Here is a 20224-nt window from a genome sequence, read left to right as displayed (position 1 = left end):
GGACATCTTCCAAAAGAGGTCAGTCCATGTATTTCTCTCTACACAGGTTTCTTTGAATGATGTTTACCCTATGTAAGTTTCACACACCCATCGGTGGAAATGGGAAGGAATATATCGACGATGCCCCTATGTACAGGTATATGACACAGAAAGCTCAGCTATCAGCCAAGCGCAAGTCATCTCTGGCATTAAGAGAGTTGTGAAGACTTGGCCACACATCACACTTTGTCCATTCCCCCCCAGAAAAAAAAAATAGAACACCTTTTTTGGTTCCACTTCCAACGCTAAGAGGCTACACTATGACAGAACAAATGAAAATTAATAATAGTTTTAAAAATAACACTTTAGTTCATAAGAACATTATGTCTATTGTCTTCTTCAAACATTATTTCTATTGTCTCCTTGTAACCCTTATCTCTCAGTAAGTGCTAAAAAGGCCAAAATTGTTCATATTGTTTTTCACATTCTCTGCACCCCGATGTTCTGAAGGGGCTTTAGTCCTCTTTAGTAGTACGAAACTCAGGCATGCTCCACACACGTCTGGTTGGCTCTATCTCCCGTTCAACATCCTCAGAAATGGTCTTAATATCACTGGCAAATGGATAGATTCTGGCTCGAGACTTGAAGGTAGTGAGGGACAAGCTCATAGCTCGCTTGGTGTTCCATTGCCTGGCCAGTTTCTTTCCTTCTTCCTCCTCTCTCAGTTTCTCATTCGCTTCTTGTAAGACCGATCGGAAAAGACGAGGAACTTCCTGGACGTCAGGCTCATACTCTGCTATTAATTGACGAAACCTGACAAAAAAAGAAGGAAGATCATAAATGGTTTAGCCCACTCAAAAGTAATAATTTCAAGTACAGTGGAACCTCGGTTTAAGAGTAACTTGGTTTGAGAGTGTTTTGATTTGCGAGCAACTTTTTATTTTTTTATTCTGACTCGGTATGCGAGTGTTGACTCGAAAGACGAGCAGAATTCAAGCTAAAGAGGCCTGCAGTACATTTATTTGACCTGAGGTACGGGGGCGCAGACGCTGAGCAGAGCCGAAAATAGGCCTGCAGTACCTCATTTGGCCTGAGGTACGGGGGCGCAGGAGCCGAGCAAAGCCGAACATTGGCCTGCAGTACCTCATTTGGCCTGAGGTACGGTGGCGCAGGAAACGAGTCGAAGTGTCATCTGGCCTTTTCGTCTGTTTTCGGCACTCTCTGGTGCCCCCCCACCTCTGGCCGCATTCGGCATTGCATCCCATTGAAGTCATGCGGAACAAATTATTTTCGTTTCCTTTGACTTCAATTGGAAAACTTGCTTTGATATGCGAGTACTTTGGATTACGAGCATACTCCTGGAAAGGACTATTCTCGTAATCTAAGGTTCAACTTTATTTGTATTATATATGTATGAATAACCTGCTGGGTTCTAAAATTCCACCCAAAGCTGATATTTGATTAAAGTCTCATGCCTCATGCACACCGGTGCAAAATCTTCTAGTGTAAAACTCCTGCACTTTCCAGCACCAAAGGGAGCCGCAGGTAGAGTGTGCAGCCACCCTTACACGTGAATGGCTGTATGCAATGGCTTGTACATCGGTGTTGACATGCGCATAAGGCACTTTCACGTTTGGGTAAATTTGCAGGTAAACCCTGATGTGCTAGACATCAGTGCAGTGTGTGTACGGCCATTGACTTGTATGAACAGCTGTAAGTGAAACCTGTGGCTCCCCAGGTGCAGGTAAGTGTTGGGGATTTTAAACTAAAGGCCTTTGCAGCCTCTAGATCAGTGTTTCTCAACTCCAGTCCTCGAGGCGCCCCAACAGGTCATGTTTTCAGGATTTCCCTGAGATGAAATGGCTATGGTAATTACTAAGGCAGTGAAACTGATCAAATCACCTGTGCAAAAAAATGGAAAGCCTGAAAACATGACCTGTTGGGGCGCCTCGAGGACTGGAGTTGAGAAACCCTGCTCTAGATGTCCATGGGCAGGAGGCCCTACATGGGTGCTCACAAGTAGACTTCCTACTAGCTTTTTATATCTTCCTTTAGATCAGTGGTTCTCAACCTTGCTAGTGCCGTGACCCCTTGATACATTTTCTCATGTTGTGGGGACCCCTAACAGTAAAATTTTCGTAGCGTGAGTTGTCAGGCAAGACATGTAATTTGTGCCCCTAACCCACGGACATTTAGCGCTCCCTGAGTGCCTTCCACTCGTACAGTATTAAAACCACTTATGGTACATTTTAGGATCTACTATTCTCTCTTTGTTCTCCTTATTTTCCCTTTTATCTTTTTCTATCGGCTGCGAAAAGGCTGGGAAAGCAATGCGGTCTTCAGGAATAGCCCAGGATCTGTTGACCCCTGCCAAATTGTCATTCGACACCCAAGGGGGTCCCGACCCCCAGGTTGAGAACCACTGCTTTAGATCCACACTGACATCCCTCCTTCTCCTAACTCAGTAGCGTGGCAAGGCTGCACTGAACAAGGTAACAACACTGATCACCGGCAGGATCGCTATGTATTTAAACCATTACAGAAGTATCTTTTGAAGAGACATATAAGGTCATTTTTGGGGATTTGCCTATAGTTCTAGTTTAATCACTTGCCGACTGGGCACTTTTACCTCCTTCCTGCCCAGGCCAATTTTCAGCTTTTAGCGCTGTCACACTTTAAATGACACATTTTTATAATTTTGTTCACACAATTAGAGCACTGGGTTTTAAATTTTTTGCTCTACAAACGAAAAAAGACCATTGATTTTTAAAAAACAAAAACAAATTTTTCATAGTTTGTTACAGAATTTTGCAAACAGGTAATTTTTCTCCTTCACTGATGTGCGCTGATGAGGCGGCACTGATAGGCTGCAGTGATGGGCAATGACAAGGCGGCACTGGTGAGTATTGATGGGCACTGATAGGCTGCACTGATTGCCAGCACCAGTAGGCACTGTTGGGACTGCACTGATAATCAGGACGCTGATAATCGGCGCCCTAATGATCAGTGTACTTGTCCCTTTTACACAAGCTGGTTATCGGCTCTCTTCACCTGTCAGCATGAGGAAAGGAATGACAATCACCAGGCTTCTGTTTACATCGTGATCAGCTGATCATGTGGTAAAGAGTCACTGATTGGCCCTTTTTAGCTCAATATGTGATCAGCAGTGTCCGGAGGGCACTATTACGGGAGGACGTCATATGACGCCCTCCCAGAACTGGCCGGCCATGCTGTAGTTGTCATTTGGCTATAGCGTGGTCGGCAAGTGGTTAACCACTTCAATACCGGACACTTCCTGCCCAGGACAATTCTCAGCATTGTTACACTTTGAATGACAATTGCGCGGTCATGCAACATTGTACCCATATAAACCGTTTTTATCATTTTGTTTCACACAAATAAGGCTTTTGGCGCTATTTAATCATCCCTGAGTTTTTCATTTCTTGCTAAATAAACTAAAAATAATATTTTGAAAATAAATAATCTTTCTTAATAAATGTAGGCTGCTACAATTTTTGGGTGAAAAATAATCCAAATCACTATATATTATTTAGTCTATAGGAAGGTTATAGCGTCCACAAATGTGGTATATATCTGAAAATGTATCAATCCTCCTGATGTACTGATGGCTTGTTTAATTTCTTGAGGCCCTAAAATACCAGGACAGTTCAAATATCCCCCAAATATCCCCTTTTTTGGAAAGTAGACAGTCCAAGGTAAGAGGCATGGCAAGTTTTTTGAAGATGTAATTTTTTTTCACATATGTTTGAAAAATTAAATGTTTTTTTTATTTTTTTCACAATTTGTTTAATTTTTTACATACTGTCACTAGTGCAGTACAGTGTATCTATATAACTTGTGTGACGGGGATCAGGCACACTGGGGACAGTATCTGCTGTGATTGGCTACAGCGATCACATGGTACCAGCGGGCTGGGACACTGATCTGTCATCGGCTGTGTCTGTGTCATATGACGTCCTCCCAGAAAAACAGGGCTCCATCTCAGCCTTCATATTACAGTAGGCCGGGCGGGAGGGGGTTAAACAAACTTTAAAAGTTTGGGGTCATAATTTTGATAAAATGTTTTTGATTAATTCTTGTACAATATGTAGCACTACCCCCGGAGGAGCTGCTGGTTATTTTGGGTGGCACATTTACCTCGTGGCTCTTCCGAATTCCTAGGGGTGCATGATGCATTTAGTAGAAGTAAAGGAATATGCGCAACAGGTGCTCTTTGCTGTGCTCTTTATTACCCAGCCGGGTAAAAACAATAAAACTTGTGGTGAGGAAAGTAAAGCTGAAGAAGAAAGGAGAATAAGCCCACAGCACAGTCAAGCTGAGACAGAGACCCTGTTTTGCACATAACAATTTGGATCAGAGTTTAATTACACTCTGATCTCCCTCTAAATTTAAATAGCACCAGTACCCAAAGTAACCAGGCGCTACATATACAATAAAATGTTTGCTTTATAAATAAACTCAAGATGCACCTATGCCAAAACAACCAAAAAGCAATATAGGTTTGTTAAAGAAATGGCATAGAAGCAGCTGTTTGCCTTTAGGCTCTCTGTCTCTGATTGAAACTTGATGCAAAGCTGTCGGAACAGTGGGAGGGGGAGGAGTCACTCTTCTGGCTCATTCATTTGTATAAGTCCCATGTCTCTCTAGCAACCCTACAGGATCAGTAATACATGTCACTCCCCTGCCAACACCTTTTCACGAGTGCTGCCTTGCTGCTAAAAGAGAGCACCACCTCACTGCTCCTGAGTTCTCACCAGCATCAGTACTGCCAGTGTGACATGGGCCTAAGGCTGGCCCTACACGGTTCAAATCTTGGCCGGTTCAGCAGGAACCAGCCGAGATTCGAACCGTTAATGGGCAGGCTGAATGTATCAAGTTCATTGATCAACTTGGGTACAACCAGCCTGCCGGATTCTCTTGCGATTATCACGAACGGCTGCTATAGCCGCTAGCAATAATCACTGTCTTCGCCCTGCAGGGGGAATTGCTGATTCACTGCTTGTGCTGATGGGGGAATTGTGCAACATTTTTTCCTGCAACCTGTGGTTGCAGGAAAGAATTTTGCACCTTGTATGGCAAGCCTAAGTGTATAAGCAGGTGCAGTGCAGCCTCCTCGCTGTAGGCGTTGTTGTTTTGCAGCGCTGATACAGAAAGAGAATGGAGGATAAGAGGAACTTTGTTTGTCTGAAGCCTTTGTACGTGTCATCTGCAACCCTAGATGACCCTGACAGCCATCTTTAGTGAGGGCAGTGCTTATAATGAGCATCAGCTCACTGCATTTGGTGCTCATTGTGCAAGTGGTTAGGCTAAAGGACAGAACATTGCTTGTGAGTGACAGTGTGCTTAGTGTAGAGAGAGGTTCCAGTGGAGGAGGGACAGGGTAGGGGCATCAAGCCTGGTCCATCGGTTGGGACTTCTGCTGCTTCAGGTTCTATTACCGCCACCCCGCTCTACAGCCTCCTCCTTTATCAGATGCTGCAGGGGACAGAAAGCCACCCGGTGTGTCTTCTACAGTAGAAAGAGAGAGACTGTTGTATATTCCTTTACAGTAAAGCCTCGTACACACGATCGGTCCATCCGATGAGAACGGTCTGAAGTACCGTTGTCATCGTTTAACCGATGAACCTGACTGATGGTCCGTCGCGCCTACACACCATCGGTTAAAAAAACGATCGTGTCAGAACGCGGTGACGTAAAACACAACGACGGTTGTGCCTACTAACGATCGGGTTTGTCCTATCGGTTAGGAATCCATCCGTTAAATTTAAAGCAAGTTGGCTTTTTTTTAACCAATGGGTTAATAACCTAAGGGGCCCACACACGATCGATTTTGACCGATGAAAATGGTCCATCAGACCGCTGTCCTCTGGTTAACCTAGCGTGTGTACGAGGCCTAAGGCCAGGGTTGGACTGGGACAAAAATTTGGCCCTGGACTTCATCCAGACCGGCCCACTTTAATTCAATAAAATGCTGCCCCCACCCCCCCTGAAAAATCACGCCCACCAAAAGGCCCCTACATCCATTATTGTATATCATGAGAGAGTGAGAGAGAGGGGAATGAGAGAGAGAGAGAGAGAGAGAAGGAGGAGGAGGGAAAGGGGGTGAGAGGGGGTGGGTGAGAGAGGGAGGGGGGTGATGGTAAGAAAAAGAGAGTGAGTGTAAAAGAGAGGGGGTGAGTGTAGGACCCCTTTTTACACTGAGGCATTTTTTAGGCGCTTTTGGGTGCCTGTAAAGCGACTGAAAAACAATTCCGCTGCAGTCCCAGTGTGAAAGCCTGCTTTCACACTGGGGCGCTGCCAGGGCGTTAAAAAAAGTCCTCCAAGCAGCATCTCTGTTTTAAAAAACTGCCCACTGAGCCATCGGCCCACCGGGAAACTCCCTGTAGTCCCTATGGCCAGTCCATCCCTGCCTAAGGCTCCACTATAATGGGTTAAGCCTCATTGTCGAAGATTGTTTGCCAACTTGTTGGAACTTCGGGGTTGATTTAGTAAAGGCAAATATAGTGTGTACTTTGCAAAGTTCTTTATATTTTCTTTGTTTTTTTCCAACTTCATTGGAATTTAACAAAATAACATTCCATTCATGTAGTACATTGCAATGAAACTTTTTATCAGGGCACGCTATTGCAGAACTGTGGTGCAAACTGAACAAATAGGACGCAGGGCACTTTTTCTGGTCCATGTGTTGGGACTGTGCTGGGCAACGACGCCCATCTTAGCCCAGTGCACCTGGTGTGAATAGGCCCTTAGATTAATAAAGGTACCGCTCAACATTTCATGTTTCTATTAGACTGCTACTTTATTGTGTCTCTCAAAGAAAAGAAGTGATTCATCTCACACTGGATTTTAATTAATCTATTCATCTCTGTCTAAGCCTCATTAATAATGATGCCGCCAGCGATCTAATTGAAGTCAAAATAAACAGTGAAGGTGAAGCGCAAAAGCGTGGACTTTTGATTCTTTGTCACACAAATCACAAATTTAATCAAAGGATGTTATGTCTGTTTTTTAATAAGCACCTGGACAGCAAAACAGGAGAGCGGTCACATTGTCTCCAACTGTCCTTCATCAGAGCCTGTCCCTTCTGTATCTTACCTACACAATAGTCCCTCCTGTACACTGGAACTCCAGCCAGTTGGCTCCATACTGTATACACACTAAATAAAGGTTTTATCTGCTAACATTTTTTTTAGGGTTGTCCCGATACCACTTTTTTAGGACTGAGTACAAGTACCGGTACTTTTTTTTTATGTACTCGCCGATACCGAATACCGATACTTTTTTAAATGTGTCCCCAAATGCAGCCATGTCCCCCACATATTCCAGCCATGTCCCCCACATATTCCAGCCATGTCCCCCACATAATGCAGCCATGTCCCCCACATATTCCAGCCATGTCCCCCACATATTCCAGCCATGTCCCCCACATATTCCAGCCATGTCCCCCACATAATACAGCCATGTCCCCCACATAATGCAGCCATGTCCCCCACATATTGCAGCCATGTCCCCCACATATTGCAGCCATGTCCCCCACATAATGCAGCCATGTCCCCCACATATTCCAGCCATGTCCCCCACATATTCCAGCCATGTCCCCCACATATTCCAGCCATGTCCCCCACATATTCCAGCCATGTCCCCCACATAATACAGCCATGTCCCCCACATAATGCAGCCATGTCCCCCACATATTGCAGCCATGTCCCCCACATATTGCAGCCATGTCCCCCACATATTGCAGCCATGTCCCCCACATATTGCAGCCATGTCCCCCACATATTGCAGCCATGTCCCCCACATAATGCAGCCATGTCCCCCACATATTCCAGCCATGTCCCCCACATATTCCAGCCATGTCCCCCACATATTCCAGCCATGTCCCCCACATAATGCAGCCATGTCCCCCACATAATGCAGCCATGTCCCCCACATAATGCAGCCATGTCCTACATACCTTGATGATGCCGCACATGCCGCCGTTAATCAGCGTGCGGGGAACATTACAGCTTTCGTTTGAATAGCTGTATCCCCGCCGCGTATAGACACTCCTCCTTGCGCGGGATTGGACAGATCATCCGTCCAATCCTGCGCAAGGGGGAGTGTCTATACGCGGCGGGGATACAGCTATTCAAACTAAAGCTGTAATGTTCCCCACACGCTGATTAACGGCGTCGGCTTTGCGGTTTGCAGCGACGGGTTTGCGGCGGGGGGGAACAAGTATTCTATTTCAGTATCGGGGGTATTTGCGGGAGTACGAGTACTCCCGCAAATACTCGGTATCGGTCCCGATACCGATACTGGTATCGGTATCGGGACAACCCTATTTTTTTTAAAGCAGTATTAATCACTTGACCTACGCAAGGATTACCCCCCCCCCCCCATGACCAGGCCATTTTATGCGATACGGCACTGCGTTACCTTAACTGACCATTGTGCATTGCTGTACCCAAATAAAATGTATGTCTCTTTTCCCCCACAAATAGAGATTTCTTTTGGTGATATTTGATCACCTCTGTGTTTTTATTTTTTGCACTAAAAACAAAAAAAAGCAACTTTGATTTTTAATTTTTTTTTACTTGAGATTGTAAGCCACACCCCCCAAAATAAAATCAATTCCCCAGCTACAACCCAAAATGAATAGACACCATTCAATTTTTTGGTAAAATTTTGCCCACAGCACCTTTATTGGCTTACATAAAACATAACTGTATTTCCTTTTATTGTTACATTAAAGTGGTTGTAAACCCTTTACAACCACTTTATGCTACAGGTAAGCTTATATTAAGGCTTACTAGTAGCTTCCCAGGATATCTCATAAACCTGCACAGTTTAGGAGATATTCCCTGTCCCCTGCATGTGCCGATGTCATTGGCACATGCGCACTGCCATTGATTCAGTCCATGTGTTGTTACCGGCGGCTCACGCGTGCATGTGCGGGAGTGACATCATCGCGGCTCCGGCCAATCACAGCGCCGGAGCCGCGATACCGTAAGTAACCCCCGGGAGAGATGTCGGCCACCGGAGCGGTGTACGAGGACGGCTGTGGGGCCTTCGATCCCAGGTAAGTAATTCACAATGAGCTAGTATGCTTTGCATACTAGCTCATTATGCCTTTGTCTTGCAGGGGTTTTTTTTTTTTATTAGGGTTTACAACCACTTTAATGAACACAAAATTATTAATCTGCCCAGTTATCAGAACTCAAGCAGCTAGTCACCAATATTCTACATATACAAAACACGACAAACCATTTAACACTAGCAGGGGTGCGTAACCAGTTCCGGAGCACCCACCACATATATACTGCGGCAGGACGGCCCCCAAAAAAATGGAGCACCAGCTGCCGCTGGTAGGATAATGGAGGATGAACGTAGCCTCTAACAGGAAGTCAAATCACAGCAATAAAAAAAAGGGAATTTGGAGAATTGGTAGAGGCTGAGAGCAATAGAAGGGACATTGTGAGTTACATACCCTGGCAGAATTAATGATTTCTTGGCCATTTTTCAGAGAATATGAATGATGACACAAAAACATTTCTTTCACTCATGGTTAGTGTTTGGCTGAAGCCATTTATTATCAATTAACTGTGTTTACTTTTTCTAAATCATAATCACAACAGAAACTACCCAAATGACCCTGATCAAAAGTTTACATACCCCAGTTCTTAATACGGTGTATTGCCCCCTTTAACATCAATGACAGTTTGAAGTCTTTTGTGGTATTTGTGGATAAGGCTCTTTATTTTCTCAGATGGTAAAGTTGCCCATTCCTATTGGCAAAGCCTCCAGTTCCTGTAAATTCTTGGGCTGTCTTGCATGAACGGCACGTTTGAGATCTCCCCAGAGTGGCTCAATGATAATGAGGTCAGGAGACTGAGATGGCCACTCCAGAACCTTCACTTTATTCTGCTGTAGCCAATGACAGGTTGACTTGGCCTTGTGTTCTGGATCATTGTCATGTTGGAATGTCCCATGTGCAGCTTCCTAGCTGATGAATGCAAATGTTCCTCCAGTATTATATGATAACATACTGCATTTATCTTACAAACAATTTTGACTCAAATTTCCTGTGCTTTTGTAACTCACACATCCCCAAAATATCAGCGATCCACCTCCGTGTTTCACAGTAGGGATGGTGTGCCTTTCATCATAGGCCTTGTTGACTCCTCTCCAAATGTAGTGTTTATGGTTGTGGCCAAAAAGCTCAATTTTGGTTTCATCACTTCAAATGACTGTGAAGGCTTGAGGCTTGTCTCGTGTTTGGCGTATTGTAAGCGGGATACTTTGTGGCTTTTGCCTAGTAATTGCTTTCTTCTGGCGACTCGACCATGCAGCCCATCTTTCTTCAAGTGCCTCCTTATTTTACATCTTGAAACAGCCACACCACATGTTTTCAGAGAGTCCTGTATTTCACCTGAAGTTATTTGTGGGTTTTTCCTTGCATCCCAAACAATTTTCCTGGCAGTTGTGGCTGAAATCTTAGTTGGTCTACCTGACCGTGGTTTGGTTTCAACAGAACCCCTCATTTTCCACTTCTTGATTAGAGTTTGAACACTGCTGATTGGCATTCTCAATTCCTTGGATATCTTTTTATATCCCTTTCCCGTTTTATACAGTTCAACTACCTTTTCCCACAGATCCTTTGACAATTCTTTTGCTTTCCCCATGACTCAGAATCCAGAATTGTCAGTGCAGCACTGGATGAAAGATGCAAGGGTCTGTCAGGAGTCCAGAAACTCATTGACCTTTTATATATACACTTATATATACACACACACACTAATTACAAGAAAACAGATCACAGGTGAGGATGGTTACCTTTAATAGCCATTCAAACCCCTTTGTGTCAACTTGTGTGCATGTTATCAGGCCAAAATTTATCAGGGTATGTAAACTTTTGATCAGGGTCATTTGGGTAGTTTCTGTTGGCATTATGATTTTAAAAAGAGTAAACACAGTTGATTGATAATAAATGGCTTCAGCCAAACACTAACCATGAGTGAAAGAAATGTTTTTGTGTTATTCATATTCTCTGACAAATGGCCAAGAAATAATAAATTCTGTGTGTAAACCTATGAGCACACACACACATATATATATAAATATATATATATATATATATATATATATATATATATATATATATATATATATATATATAAGCAATTCTGCACAGTGCAGCCGCCCTGTAGCAGTAAATCTGCTATGGGGTGGTCGACAAGTGCTTAAAATTTGAAAAAAAGTGACCCAAAACCATCAAAGTTTCAATTTCTTACAGAAATTTCTATTTTTAAAGTGGAGGTCCACACAAAAAGTGAACCTCCGCTTTTCAAACCCCCCCCCCCCCATCCTGGTGTCACATTTGGCACCTTTCAGGGGGGAGGGGGGTGCAGATACCTGTATAATACAGGTATTTTCACCCTCTTCCTGGAATTAGCGCCCCCCCCCGCTGTCTTCTGGGAAACACACTGGTCCCAGGAGACAGCAGGAACCAGTGAGGATGGGCCACGCCGCTCGCACATGCGCAGTAGGGAACCGGGCAGTGAAGCCGCAACACTTCACTTCCTGATTCCCTCACAGAGGATGGCGGTTGGGGCAGCCAAAAGACGAGCGATTGGTCGGCTTCGGCAGCCGACATCGCTGGCACCCAGGACATGTAAGTGTCCAATTATTATTATTAAATCAGCAGCTGCAGTATTTGTAGCTTTTGGCTTTTAATATATTTTTTTGTGGGACCTCCACTTTAACTACGTATATCAACAGGAAATTCATGGTTGCATCTCACTGTATCACTCCTCTTTAAGACATCATGCTCTGGACTGGTGTTCATTATACTGAAAAATTTAAGTATTTGTTCTGAGGACGATGGCAGATTAAATTATATGTTTATGGTGAGTCTGACCAGTTCTCGGTTGCCATGACGATGTTAGCAATTTACAAACCACAGTTGTAGCCTGATGATTTGCAAAAAAAGATTCTTAATGGAAGATTGTTTTCTTGTCCTAAATATAGCTCTGTAGCACTGAGAATTGATTTGATAGTATGATCGCTTTTAACTGCCCCACAAGGCCCACCATTTGAAAAAGTTAGACTATAAGGAGACATTTACAAACGGTGGTCCACGTGTGCGTGAAGCCTCGTACACACGACCGAGGAACTCGACAGGCGAAACACATTGTTTTGCTCGTCAAGTTCCTTGTTAGGCTGTTGAGGATCTCGGCGAGCCAATTTTCTCCATTCCCGTCGAGGAAAAAGAAGACATGCTCTCTTTTTGGCTCGACGAGATCCTCAACAGTTTCCTCGTCGAAAAGTGTACACACGACCGGTTTCATCGGCAAAAAAAAAAAAAACAGCAAGTTTCTTGCTGGTTTTCGCCGAGAAACTCGGTCGTGTGTACAAGGCCTAAGACGAAAGAGAGGTTGCAACAGCTGACAGTAATTTGAACCCTGGGGCACCTGATTCCTTATTATACCACTTTTTAGTGTTTAGTTTTAATTTGCTTTATTTGTAAACCAACTCATTAAGGTTTTTACCAACAGAAAATCCGATCGTGTGTACGCGGCATAAAACTAAGGGCTTGACCTCCTTGACTCTGGAACCCAGTTTCAAGGCCAAACAATCTGTACTCCAACTTTACAAAGAAAAGCCCTCAGTGGCAAAATCAGGGTGCCCTCACTGGATATTGGCACCATAAGTGGGCTAGGCAGGCCCGGATTTCCCACAAGGCCACTGAGGCCAGGCCTTGGGGGGGGGGGGGCTCCAAGGGGCGGCAGTGGCATGGAGTCCCCCTACGCCCGGAAGATACAGTTAAGGGCGGTAAGTTATGGGGGAATCCACTCGCTCGTTAACAAGTGATTGCGGCGATGTCGCCGAAATCACTTGTAAAATATGTGCTCCCGTCCGTCCTCCCCTCTCCCCCCCACCCCACATACCTCTCTCTGCTGGCTCTGTCTTCGGGACTCCGTCCTCCCCCCGAGTCTGTCTCCTGTCCCTGCTGCCAATGTACACAGTGAGAGGGGAGAGCTGTGCTCTTCCCATCTCAGCTGTGACAGGAGTTCTAGCACGGTGCTAGGACTCCTGTTTTGGAGGTGACAGGGTCAATAAAGAGAACATGTCACCTTCAATTGCTATCACACAGGAAATTGTTTTCTCCTGTATGATAGCAAAAAAGTTAAGTGAAAAAAATTTTATAAAAAATAAATAAATAATAAGAAATAATAATTAATTAAATTAATAAAATAAAAAAGTAAAGAATAAGAAAAATAATAAGAAAAATAATAAGAAAATGATACAAACATTTAAGAAAGTAAGCGACAAGCTACAAATAAAAAAAAAAAAAAAAGTGATAAAAAAGTAAAAAAACAAACAAAACATATTTGATCTAACCGTGCCGCACATTCTCCATTGATTTGGGGGGGGGGTTCGGTTGGCGGGGAGGGGGTGCATTGTGGAACCTGGCCTTGGGGGGGCAGGGAGAGAAAATCCAGCCCTGGGGCTAGGTTTAGCAAAAAAAATTAGGAGGGGTAGAGGGACCACTTTCTTCCGATTGTTGACTTGCCACCTGCCGGGCAAAGCTTTAGAAATCACAAGCATAAAAGGAAGACTTTTTACCTGAGGATAACTGGCCCGCAATAGGATGGGTGGATCTTGCTGCAGGAATCCTCCAACTGGAGCCTCTCTCCGGGGCTAATGTCAAAATTATGCTTTGGGTAACTAACCAGCCAGCTGTAGTCCACCCCAGTCTTGATCTTCCGATACTCATTCTCCTTCTCACGATGCTGTTTCTCGGCCTGCTTCATCTGCCAGCTGAGTTCCATCATAAGTGTATCCACCACCATGTCTGAGGGGTTCCTCTGAGATAGTCTTAAATTGGACTCATTCCACCTGAACCAAGACGTCAGTGCCATTGCCTAAATCAAACAAAAGCACCATAATGTAAAAAGAAAACAAATCACAGGTGACATTATCAACTATCCTCTGTCATGTGATTTTATGAGTGATGTCATCTGCTAACCTTAGAAGATCAGCAAAATCAGTCAGTTTAAAAATTCCTTCAGACAATTCTTTGCTGCTCTTTCTCTTCTCCATACTTCTTGTGGCACACAGAGACACACAACAGAAAGGTTGAGTCAAATTTTCACCATTTTAACTGGTTGCCGGTGTGATTTCTATATTGCCAGCACCTGTTAATTGATACAGGTGAGTTTAATTTCAAATTACAGGAGCGTCACAAACTTGGAATGCAATTATTTTTTACAATTTTGAGAAGGTGTCAATAATTGTGTCCTGTCTATTTTTGGAGTTTTGCGTAGAATGTGTCAGATTTGGCTCTTTGCTTCTCCACTTTTTTGTGTCATACCAATACAAACAAAATAAATAAACACCAGAATGCCTAAACATAATTACAACATTTTTTTGGGCGTAGTGGTGCATTATCTGACAGAAATACAGGGGTGCCAATATTTTTTGCCATGACTGTACAACATAGTTTGCAGGCGCTATAACTTTCACGCAAACCAAATCAATATACACTTATTGGGATTTTTTTAATCTAAAACATGCAGTAGAATACATTTTGGCCAAAATTTATGAAGAAATTCTATTTTTTTATTTTTTATCACCTGATCAGTAACTGTGACGCCCGCCCTCGTTTTTTTTTTTTTCCTTTCTCTGCAAATGGAGGAGAGAGATGCATCATTTCTCTCTCTCTTTGCATAAAAAATGTATGTGTAAAAAAATAAAATAATAATAATAATAAAATAATAAATACCTAGATAAAGGTTTGATTAATGTTTGTATATGCTCTTTTGTGAGTATGACTACTGCTATTACAGTTTTTGAACAAGGTCGGTCCTTTTCTCTTTTTATGTTTCTGATATAGATCAGTGCCAGGGTTAGTGTTTGGGTTAAGGTCAGGGTCAAAGTCCAAGGTCAGTGTCAGGCCTCGTACACACGTCCCTACATGTCCGATAAAAACGGTCCGCGGACCGTTTTCATCGGACATGTCTGCTGGCAGAATTTGGTCTGATGTGTGTACACACCATCAGACCAAATTCCCCGCGGACTGAAAATGCGGTGACATGGCGGCGACGATGATGCGGCGACGTGCGCGAACCCGGAAGTTCAATGCTTCCACGCATGCGTCGAATCACTTCGACGCATGCACGGGATTTCGGGCCAGCGGACATGTCCGATGAGTCGTACTGACCATCGGACATGTTCGACGGACAGCTTTCCAGCGGACATGTTTCTTAGCATGCTAAGAAAGTTTTGTCTGTTGGAAACCTGTCCGCTAGGCCCTACACACGGTCGGACATGTCCGCGGAAACTGGTCCACGGACCAGTTTCAGCAGACATGTTCGGTCATGTGTACGAGGCCTCAGTGTTTTTTTTACAGGATTTTTTATTTTATTTTTTGTATTAATGAGCATGATTGTTTTTTGGGCGGTTCTACAGGTACAAACAACAACTAACATGCACATATGTGGTGTCAATGCGATCATCAGGAGCAGGAGAATTTATGTTGGGTTGTTCTTTGGAAGTAGGATTATGGGAGTAGCAAAAAATATACAGCTACATTTTTTAAATAAATATTTTTTTACTATTTTGGTTCAGTTTTCCTTTGATAATAATAATAAAAAAAATAGGGAGATATCCATTACCATTTACCACCAAAAAAAGACCAATTTGTCCTGAAAAAAACAAGGTTGCGCAAATTTTTTTGTGATGATATGTACAGTTTTCCCAACGTTTCAAAATTGTGCTTAGGCATTAAAGTGGAGGTCCACACAAAAATGGAACCCTCTCCCCCTCCGGTGTCACATTTTGCACCTTTCAGGGGGGAGGGTGGTGCAGATACCGGTATAATACAGGTATTTGCACCCACTTCTGGGAATAGACTCCCGCGGGGGTCACGCCCCTTCCCGCCCCCCCCACTGTCTTCTGGGAAACACACAGGTCCCAGACAGCGGGGACCAGTTAGGACGTGCAGCGCGACTCGCGCATGTGCAGTAGGGAACCGGGAAGTGAAGCCGCAACGCTTCACTTCCTGATTCCCTCACCGAGGATGGCGGCAGGGGCAGCCGAGAGACGAGCGATTGATTGGCTTCAGCAGCCGACATCGCAGGCACCCTGGAAAGGTAAGTGTCCATTTATATATATTTTTTAGGCGGACCTCCGCTTTAAGATTTGTTTTACTGTTACTCACAATGGGGTTTTACTGCGGTAGGTTGGCTTGGCTGCGCAAAATCACGTTATGTAATGTAATTTTGCTCTGTGGCCACTAGGGGCGCCTGCCCCCTGCTCGGTGCCGATGCGAGTGCCTGGCGGGAGCGATGACCGCGATCACTCGTGACAGAGCGAGAACCGGGAGCTGTGTGTGTGAAAAATTACTAATCGTATGTTCATACAAAGTATGAACAGCGATCTGTCATTGCCCCTAGTCAGTCCCATCCCCCCTTCAGTTAAAACACACTTTAGGGAACATAATTAACCCCTTGATCGCCCCCTAGTGTTAACCCCTTCCCTGCCAGTGAAATTTTTACAGTAATTAGTGCATTTTTATAGCACTGATCGCTGTAAAAATGCCAATGGTCCCAAAAATATGTCAAAAGTGTCCGATGTGTCCGCCATAATGTCGCAGTCAAGATAAAAATCGCTGTTCGCCGCCATTACTAGTAAAAAAATAATATTTATAAAAATGACATAAAACCACACCCTATTTTGTAGACGCTATGAGCCAGATTCACAGTTGTAATACGCCGGCGTATCTACTGATACTCCGGCGTATTTTCGTTTCCAATAGTTTTTTATTAAATTTTTTCAAGACAAAAAAAAAATAGGGTGTACAGAATAAAGAAAAAGGGAGAGGGGGGGGGGGGGGGGGAAACGATCATAGCCTCCATTTGAAGGACTAGCATAGATACAAATTTTGGCAGGTCAAAAACACATCATTAACTCAACTTTTAGTGCTCCTACTGCAATTATCTATCAGGACGGATAACTTAGACCCAGCCCCGGGTCTGTCATTTGAGGCACTATCTAGACCCATGGGGTCAACAAGTAACAGTCAGTTAAAGCTGATTCCGTATAGTAACTCCGGCGTATTTTCAAATTTGCCACGTCGTAGCGTTGTTTTGAATCCTCAAAACAAGTTACGACGGCATTTGGCTAAGATCCGACAGGCTTACGGCTTCGTACGCCTTCGGATCTTAGGATGCAATACTTCGGCCGCCGCTGGGTGGAGTTTGCGTCGTTTTCCAGCGTCGGGTATGCAAATTAGCTTTTACGGCGATCCACGAAGGTACGCGCGTTCGTTACGTCGTCGCTAGTCGTTTTTTCCCGTCGCAAAGTTAGGCCTGCTTTTTCATGGCTTAATTTTAGACAGCCCATGTTAAAGTATGGCCGTCGTTCCCGCGTTGAAATTTCAATAGGTTTTTTTTTTGCGTAAGACGTCCGGGAATACGAAAGTACGTTACGCACGTCGCCATTCCAAAACATTACGTCGGGCGACGTCATTTCGCGCAATGCACGTGGGGAAATTTTCACACAAGGCATGCGCAGAACGTTTGGCGCGGGAACGTGCCTAATTTAAATGGTACACGCCCCATTTGAATTAGGCGGGCTTGCGCCGGACGGCTTTACGTTACACCGCCGTAAGATTACACGCAAGTGCTTGGTGAATCAGGCACTTGCGATGAAAACTTGCGGCGGTGTAACGTAAAGACGATACGTTACGCCGCCGCATTTGTACCTGAATCTGGCCCTATAACTTTTGCACAAACCAATCAATAAATGCTTATTGCGATTTTTTTTACCAAAAATATGTAGAAGAATACGTATCGGCCTAAACTGAGGATATTTATTATAGAAAAAAGTAAAAAATATTAAATTTTTTTCAAAATTGTCGCTCTATTTTTTGTTTATAGCGCAAAAAATAAAAAACGCAGAGGTAATCCAATGCCACCAAAAGAAAGATTTATTTGTGGGGAAAAAAGGACGCAAAATTTTGTTTGGGAGCCACGTCGCACGACGTGCAATTGTCCGTTAAATCGACGCAGTGCCGAGTCGCAATAAGTGGCCTGGCCTTCGGCCAGCCAAATGGTCCGGGGCTGAAGCGGTTAATCATAATCTTTTTCCTACGACATAGCGCACTTCAGTTTGTAAATGTCTGAATGCCACGTGTTTGGCTGGTATGGTATACGGACGTATTAGAGGTCTATTAAACTCTGTGAACCTGAAGCTGTGAACCACTAAACAATCTAATACAGAGAGATTCTTTAAGCTTCTTTGTGGGTTAGCAGACCCCGTCTGGAACGTCTCTCCGCTCCTGGCAATTACAGTTAATCCTGGATTTCTATATATATCTGAGCTCCTCACAAGTGCTATAGCTCTGCTTTGATAAACCATTTTGTTCGCAGTCAAAGACTATCATCCATCCACGTGTGGCACCACCTGCACATGACACAGAACTGAGAAGCTGGGTGTTAAAGACTGGGGGGATGAACTAATAACAGACTGGATTTTAATGAACTGTGTATTTATATGAACACGTACTTAACCAGCGTTCTTGATACTGTTGGAAATGTTGCAGGTTTTAGCTGGCCATAGATGGATCAAAATTCAACCAGTTCAGCAGGGACTGGCCGAATTCCGATACATCTATAGGCAGGCTGGTTGTACAGATGTTCATCTCTTGATCGTCTTCTGTACAAACAGCCTGTCAGGGTTTTTTACTCCATCAGTGTATATAGCTATAGCTGGCAACACTGATCATTGGGGTGGATTCAGGTAAGGGCGTGCAAAACTGTGGCGGCGTAACAGATAACATTTACGTTACGCCGCCGCAAGTTTTATGGGCAAGTGCTTGATTCACAAAGCACTTGCCTGTAAAGTTGCGGCGGCGTAGCGTAAAAGGGGCCGGCGTAAGCGCGCGTAATTCAAATGATCCCGTAGGGGGCGTGGATCATTTAAATTAGGCAGAACGTACTGCGCATGCGCCGTCCCTAAAATTTCCCGACGTGCATTGCGGTAAATGACGTCGCAAGGACGTCATTGGTTTCGACGTGAACGTAAATGGCGTCCAGCGCCATTCACGGACGACTTACGCAAACGACGTAAAATTTTCAAATTGCGACGCGGGAACGACGTCCATACTTAACATTGGCTGCGCCTCCTAATAGCAGGAGCAGCCTTACGCCGAAGACGACGTACGCAAACGACGTAAAAAACGACCACCGAGCGCACGTATGTTTGTGAATCAGCGTAAGTATGCAATTTGCATACTCTACGCTGACAACTATGGGAGCGCCACCTAGCGGCCAGCGTCAGAATGCACCCTAAGATAAAACGGCGTAAGAGACTTATGCCAGTCGTATCTTAGGCTACAGTCGGCGTATCTAGCTTTCTGAATACAGAAAGTAGATACGCCGGTGCAACTTAGCAATTACGCGGCGTATCTATAGATACGCCGGCGTAATTGCTCTCTGAATCTACCCCACTGTGTTTTGACAGCTGAAACTCTCCCTGTTGTCAGAATACAATTGATTTACTAAGGGCAAATAGACTGTGCACTTATTTATTATTATTACAGGTACTCAGAGGCAGCTCTCTAATTAGGCAAATTAGGCGGTCGCTTTAGGCCTCGTCCCCACAGGGGCCTCGCGGCCACCTAATTTGCCTAAAGAATTGGTTAGAGAAAATTCTATAAACGGTGAATTCATAGTTCATAAAATGTAAAACTCTTAATATATGCAATTTATTGAATTATTTTTCCCATTATGGATGTGAATGGGGCCTCATGTCTCAGATTTGCCTAAGGCCTCACAAAGCCTAAGAGCCGCCTCTGCAGGTACGTATATAGCGCTGTCAATTTACGCAGTATTTTACATATATTATTACACATTAACATCAGTCCCTGCCCGCAAGGAACTTACACTCTAAAGCCCCTTTCACACTGGGGCGGGAGGTGCGGTGGCGGTAAAGCGCCGCTATTTTTAGCGGCCCTTTACCGTTGGAATTATGGCGGTATTCGGCCGCTAGCGGTGTGGTTTAGCCGCGGTTTCCCATTGCTTTCAATGGGAAGGAGCAGTGAAGGAGCGGTAAACACATTGCTCTTTCACCTCAGGCTTTCACACTGGAGAAACAGCAGCCGCTATTTTTAGCACAATAGCGCCTGCAAACCGCCCCCAGTGTGAAAGGGGTCTTAGGTTGCAAAGTGCAGATG

At 44.3% G+C, this 20224-nt stretch overlaps 1 protein-coding gene across 2 annotated transcripts in view; it reads right to left on the bottom strand.

The window, feature by feature from the left end:
* Positions 1 to 400: 400 nt before the first annotated feature.
* Positions 401 to 20224, bottom strand: part of RD3 (RD3 regulator of GUCY2D) — a 59879-nt gene continuing 40055 nt past the window's right edge. Inside the window, exons 1-3 of one of the 2 annotated variants that reach the window (XM_040351487.1) lie at positions 14015 to 14198; positions 13612 to 13910; positions 401 to 792 (exon numbers count right to left, since the gene is read on the bottom strand). In XM_040351487.1, the coding sequence (XP_040207421.1) occupies positions 495 to 792; positions 13612 to 13907 (594 nt within the window). In that variant the 5' untranslated portion in view covers positions 13908 to 13910; positions 14015 to 14198 and the 3' untranslated portion in view covers positions 401 to 494. Of the gene's footprint in view, positions 793 to 13611; positions 13911 to 14014; positions 14199 to 20224 lie in introns of those variants that run through there. The other variant, XM_040351486.1, reaches the window with a different exon arrangement.

The sequence above is a fragment of the Rana temporaria genome, chromosome 4, assembly GCF_905171775.1.
Source record: "Rana temporaria chromosome 4, aRanTem1.1, whole genome shotgun sequence".
In the NCBI taxonomy this organism is placed as follows: domain Eukaryota; kingdom Metazoa; phylum Chordata; class Amphibia; order Anura; family Ranidae; genus Rana; species Rana temporaria.
Note: the sequence above shows the minus strand (reverse complement) of the source record. Positions and strands in the feature narration are given on the sequence as shown.